The sequence below is a fragment of the Lycium barbarum genome, chromosome 1 (assembly GCF_019175385.1).
Source record: "Lycium barbarum isolate Lr01 chromosome 1, ASM1917538v2, whole genome shotgun sequence".
Classification (NCBI taxonomy): Eukaryota; Viridiplantae; Streptophyta; class Magnoliopsida; order Solanales; family Solanaceae; genus Lycium; species Lycium barbarum.
Window position 1 is genome coordinate 169,916,601 of NC_083337.1, and position 5,485 is coordinate 169,922,085.

Below are 5,485 nucleotides of genomic sequence, written 5' to 3' on the forward strand. Positions count from 1 at the left end.
CTGAGTTATTTCGGGTAATTATTTTTCCTAAATAGTCATAGTGTTATAAATTCTACTAGTCCTCCTCTCTTACTTAATTGTGAAGGCAAATAACTCCAAGAAAAATTATGGAACGGGTTCTTTTGTGGGAAAAGAAGAAAAAGGGCGAACAAGAGTCGCATCAAGATGATGGATTAGCACCAGTAGAATGACCTTTTAAAGGGGGAAAATAAATCAAAATAGGACCCTCAGAGCCCCATGTATAAAGATGCAGACAAAATAAGAGAACCTCACACCGCACATCTTAACTTTTCCCTTAAAAATAAAAAGAGAGACAAAAATTACTTGTTTTTTTTTTCTCCTCATATTTCCTTTTTGTGAAGTCATCAGTTTTGACACTTTGGTACAAAGCCAGGGATGGATGCATCTTAGTGGAAGCGGTGTCACGGAACACCACTCATCGGAAGATAATTAAAACACAAAATATTAGATTAGCCAGGATGCTGATGTACCCTGATTTTGTAATTTTATAATCATTTATTAATTTCTATCATTTCTCAAAGGAATAGTTCTATCTAGGGATCAATCTGGCATATCTCATACGAGGTGAAAGACAAGTGTAATAATCTATTTTATCTCTAATGATGAATTATTTATATTAAAACTACTATTCATTCATTTAAGAAATTAAATAATTGTCGAGAAGAGGTGTAGTGATATGTTTGAATTATGTTTTATTCAAATAAGATGTGGTTAAGCTGACTTGGTCTTTCTTCGCTTCTTTAAATAAAAACACCACTTATGAAAAATCATGCTTACACCACAGAAAACAATTGCACTATGTTGATCCATAACTTCTTTCATAATGTGGATGTACATTCATATGATTTCAGCAAAAAGAGAGAAGCATTACTACAATCAATGCCTAGTATTTAGTCTAACAGAGACAACAGCACTTTTAAGCTCCAATTCACCACTATTACTTCTATTTGCACTTGATTAAAAAAGAAGACCTAAACTAGGTTAAGAAGGAAAATCATTAGAAGCTAGAGCCAAAATAAAGCACAAAAAACAGATTTTCCTTTTCTTTCGTCACCACACCTCCTTCTTTACAGTATATGTAAGTCCAATCATGCAACCTAACTTTACACTTGTCTTTTCTAAAGCCACCTCAAAATCTCTGCCCATTTTGTCACTCCTTTAGCCACTGTGACCTACATACATTGCATGATCAAGTGTTATCAATCAGAATAAGCACATTAGTTAAATATATCATATATTATTAAAAGTGAGAAGCTCCAAAATGTAAAAGTTGAATTACTAAAATTTCCCTCAAAAATTTTTGTACTACTAAATAATAAATTTACAATATAATAAATGTCATGAATCAATAAATGGAGATATTAGTGTGAAGTTCATGAATCTGCCAAGCACTTACTACAAATAGTCTATTCATTTTCTTGGAACTACTTTTTAGTGTAGTCTATTCATTTTCTTGAAACTACTTTTGTTTCTGTGTATTTACTAGCTAAGATTTTGAGGGATATTTCTACCAGAAGCGTATAGAATGTAATACTATAGTCCTTTTCTAAAAAGTGTATTTTTAATATATGCAATTAGTGTCAATTTTTTAACCTCTCTTATTTTTTCCTTCTATATCAATTTTTTAACCTTTCTCTTATTTTTTCCTTCTATGTGTGCTATTAAAAAAACTCCATCCTGATAAAAGAAATATCAAACTACGTTACTCATTCATTTTGCAATTACTCAATGTCATGTACCACATTTTATGTTTGAGTCTCTTTACTCCCTATCATTAAAGGTGTTAGAAGAGGTGAAAATTATTTAATTTCCCCATATTTGACCTTTCTTATTCTTCATCAGTTACAAATATATCATTCATTATTAAACCCAACTTAGTCCATTCAACACAAGGTGAGGAAGTAACCTAGGTTACTTCAGGCCTGAGGGGAAAAAATATAGACATAAAATGGTGGTTCCTCCATCTTTTCTCTTTTTCACTCATTTTAGTCTCATTTTTTTCCTTTTTTTTTTTTTTTTTGATTACTTCAGGCCTGAGGGGAAAAAATATAGACATAAAATGGTGGTTCCTCCATCTTTTCTCTTTTTCACTCATTTTAGTCTCATTTTTTTCCTTTTTTTTTTTTTTTTGAAAATTAAAAAAAAAAAAAAAAAAAAAAGGAAAAAAATAAGACTAAAATGAGTGAAAAAGAGAAAAGATGGAGGAACCACCATTTTATGTCTATATTTTTTCCTTATTTGCTTAATAAATTTATGTATCAATTTATAGTTACACAGGAGCAAGTCTATTTTGAGGAAAATAGAAGTTTGATCTGTATTCAGTTTGTCGTTGGACAGTCCAGGAAAAGAAGGGGACCTTTTCTCCGCTTTTCATTCTCAACTCCACCATATGGTAAGTAATATAGATATATATATATATATCTTCGTTATTCACAAGTTGATTTTTTTCATTCTTTTAGACACTGTGGCAACCCTTTGGAATCTGTTTTTTTTTTTTTTTGGTTAATTCTTTGGCGTAGAGTGTTGTTACTTGGGATGTAATTCTATTTACCTTGTATGAGTATCGATTTTTGTTTTTTATTAACGAAAGCAAGTTTCTCAAGGAATTAAAATTACTGCTGCCTCTCTCCATATTATTTTATCACCATATTAATTCCCATTTTGTTTTTCTTTTAATTCCTCTGCTCATTTTATGTGTGTGTGCATGTGAGTATAAATAAATAGATTAATTGCTCTTATTTACCCCCAGCTTCTATTTTTCTGTTTAAATTTTATGTTATTCTTCAGACATATTTAAATACTATTAATATTATTTTAAAGAGTTTATACTGATTAATATGGGATACACGTGCCAGAAACTAGTATCAAATAAATATGAAACAAATCTTTCTACTACTGCACGTTCAAGAATGTGGCATGGCAGTCAATGAAATAGATTGAAAGTCATGTGAAGGTCCCGGATTGTGACTTAGAATCAATGAAATAGCATGCAAGTCGTGTGAAGCATCAGGGTTGTGACTTAGCGGTCAATGAAATAACATGAAAGTCGTGTGAAGCCCTAGGGTTCAAGATACAGGACCAACAAATCACAATAACATGAAAGTCGTGTGAAGCCCTAGGGTTCAAGATACAGGACAAACAAATCACGTTAGGTGATTTCTCCCATTTGTCTAATCTTTAGTGGATAAAATTACTCGATACTTGTGCTGGTGAAAGTACCAAATTAACGGTGGCATAGTCGAGGTGCGCACAACTAGACCCAATACCCCATTATCAATAGACAAATAAATAAATCTTTCTATTATCAAATCAATTTTCTCTTTTAAGATTTTCAATCTGAACATTGAACTATTCTTGGGAACTCAAAGAACACTTGAAAATAATCAAAAGCAAGAATACTAACCTTATCCTCCATGCTTAGAATAACTCTTTTTCTTCAATGCTGATCTTATAAACATCAAACAAGCAACTCCTAACCCCACACCAACCAGTCCACCCAAAATTATAGCCACAAGCTTTTGAGTACTCTGTCTTGTTCCTACACAATCAAACACAGTAGTTGGAAATTTGAACTGCCATTTTGAAAATGATCTCAAAAACCCATTAAATTTGGTAGTTACAAGTCTTAATCAAAGCACAAAATACTTCAACTAATGCTGGAGTAAGGAGACAACAACAACATACCCAGTGAACATGTATGAGCCTTCCTTTTGCATTTTCACCTACGTTTTTTGGACTATCCAAAAATGCCGCCGAGTGCATGTCGGATCCTCCAAAAGTAAAACTATTGTATTCCTGGAGGATCCGACATGGGTGCGACAACATTTTTGAATAGTCCGAGCAACATAGATTTTCATAGAGAGGCTATTTCTTAGTATCAATAACTTATCACTATTCCATCCAATCCAAAATAATTAATGTTTTAGCTTCTAAAAGTTGATCCGAAATAATTGATGTTTCACAAAAATCAGAATGTATTTAATATTTTTTATCAAATTTGCCCTTTACACATTCCTAATCCCTATAATAATTATGTCAACTTAAAAAGAAAAGAAAATCACAGCTAAGGGTATTTTAGTCAAAACCTTTCTTAATTGTTACTAGTAACTCAATTCCTCCGTCCATGTACCTAAGCCTAAAACATCAATTATTTTGGACCGGAGACCGTACGACTTTAATCCCAAACTAGTTAAAATCAACTCTATGAATCTTCTATATCAAATTACCATTTAGACTTATTTCATTCCATTACTCAATAAATTTATCTTATAGAACGAACATACAATATTGATAATATTTTTAAAAAAATTACCTGATCCTGATGGAGATAGTGATTTAGTGGGCACACCATTAGGATAATAAGTGTAACTAATATAACACTGTTGCAAATAAATCTGTGCAGAAACTGAATTCCCACATTCACTTTTAGCTTTACCAACTCCATTTTTCACACAGTTCACACACTCACCATTACTTAAATCACCTTCACATTGACCCAACACATAAACTGACTCATATCCACCTGTATAAAACCCATTACTTGAAACCCCTTTAACTATTTGACCCAAAGCAGTATCAAGTTTATCACCAAACCCGGACTCACTAACCTGACCCGACCCGCAAATCTTGAAAAGCAACTCAGTAGGCCCAACTGACTGAAACCCAACTAATTCATACCTTAAATAACACCCATTTAGTTGAATTCTAGCTGCTATAACTTGGCCACATAGTTTTAAGGACATGTTTGGTATTTTTTTAACACAATTGTTACAGTTGGAATTAGAAAGATCACCACGGCATTGAAAGAGACCTGAAATTACTGAATTGCCATTGCCTGTTGTGGTTTTGTAGAATTTATTAGTGGATGATTGAGAGATTAAGGTGTTAAATAGGGTGTTTAGTGTTTGTGAGTAAATACCAGATGGGTCTTGGAAATTTTGATTAGCACAGCCTTTGTAAACAAGGTTTGTGAGTTCATTGGATGATGATGAATCAAGAATGGGGAATAATGAAGGTAGAAATAATAGGAAAAAAAGGATGGAGAATGTTCTGGGAATTTTTTGAGATGGACCCATTTTTAGGATTTGAATGATATTGTAATAAGAATAAACATGGAGATGTTTTTTTGGAAGAATTGGATTTGGTTTTTGGTGGTTTCTAGAGGGTATTTATTAGGCTAAGAACAAAGACCTTTTTGCAGTGAAAGGGAAATTTCGCATAGGGACTTTTTTTCCTGGATTTGGGAGAGCTTTCTTTTTTGAGTACCTTGGCAGTTGGCATGCCTAAATAATTGGCAAAATGTTTAATGCAAATGAATGTTATGACAACTTTGACAAGTATTATTAAACTTTATTAATTAAGTTATAAGATTTTGTATAGAATATCAAAACAAAAATGATTCTGTTTTTACCATTATTATGATAATATATATTACAACCTGCTTGATTACCAGAAAAATAAATGA

The 5,485-nt window shown here is 32.2% G+C and overlaps 1 protein-coding gene across 1 annotated transcript; it reads right to left on the bottom strand.

Annotated features, from left to right (window-relative positions):
• Nucleotides 1-794: 794 nt before the first annotated feature.
• Nucleotides 795-5,266, bottom strand: LOC132607716 (plasmodesmata-located protein 2-like). Its single transcript, XM_060321797.1, has 3 exons — nucleotides 4,334-5,266; nucleotides 3,425-3,559; nucleotides 795-1,193 (listed from the first exon to the last, which is right to left on the bottom strand). The coding sequence occupies exons 1-2, from the start codon at nucleotides 5,094-5,096 to the stop codon at nucleotides 3,426-3,428; spliced, it is 897 nt and encodes a 298-aa protein (XP_060177780.1). The 5' UTR covers nucleotides 5,097-5,266; the 3' UTR covers nucleotides 795-1,193; nucleotide 3,425.
• Nucleotides 5,267-5,485: the final 219 nt, after the last annotated feature.

What these genes read in the sequence shown, in the direction of transcription:
- LOC132607716 (XM_060321797.1), bottom strand. Translation starts at nt 5,096, where the DNA reads ATGGGTCCATCTCAAAAAATTCCCAGAACATTCTCCATCCTTTTTTTC. An exon ending in ACTATCTCCATCAGGATCAG is followed by an intron (nt 3,560 to 4,333) that starts GTAATTTTTTTA and finishes TTGATTGTGTAG; the next exon opens with GAACAAGACAGAGTACTCAA.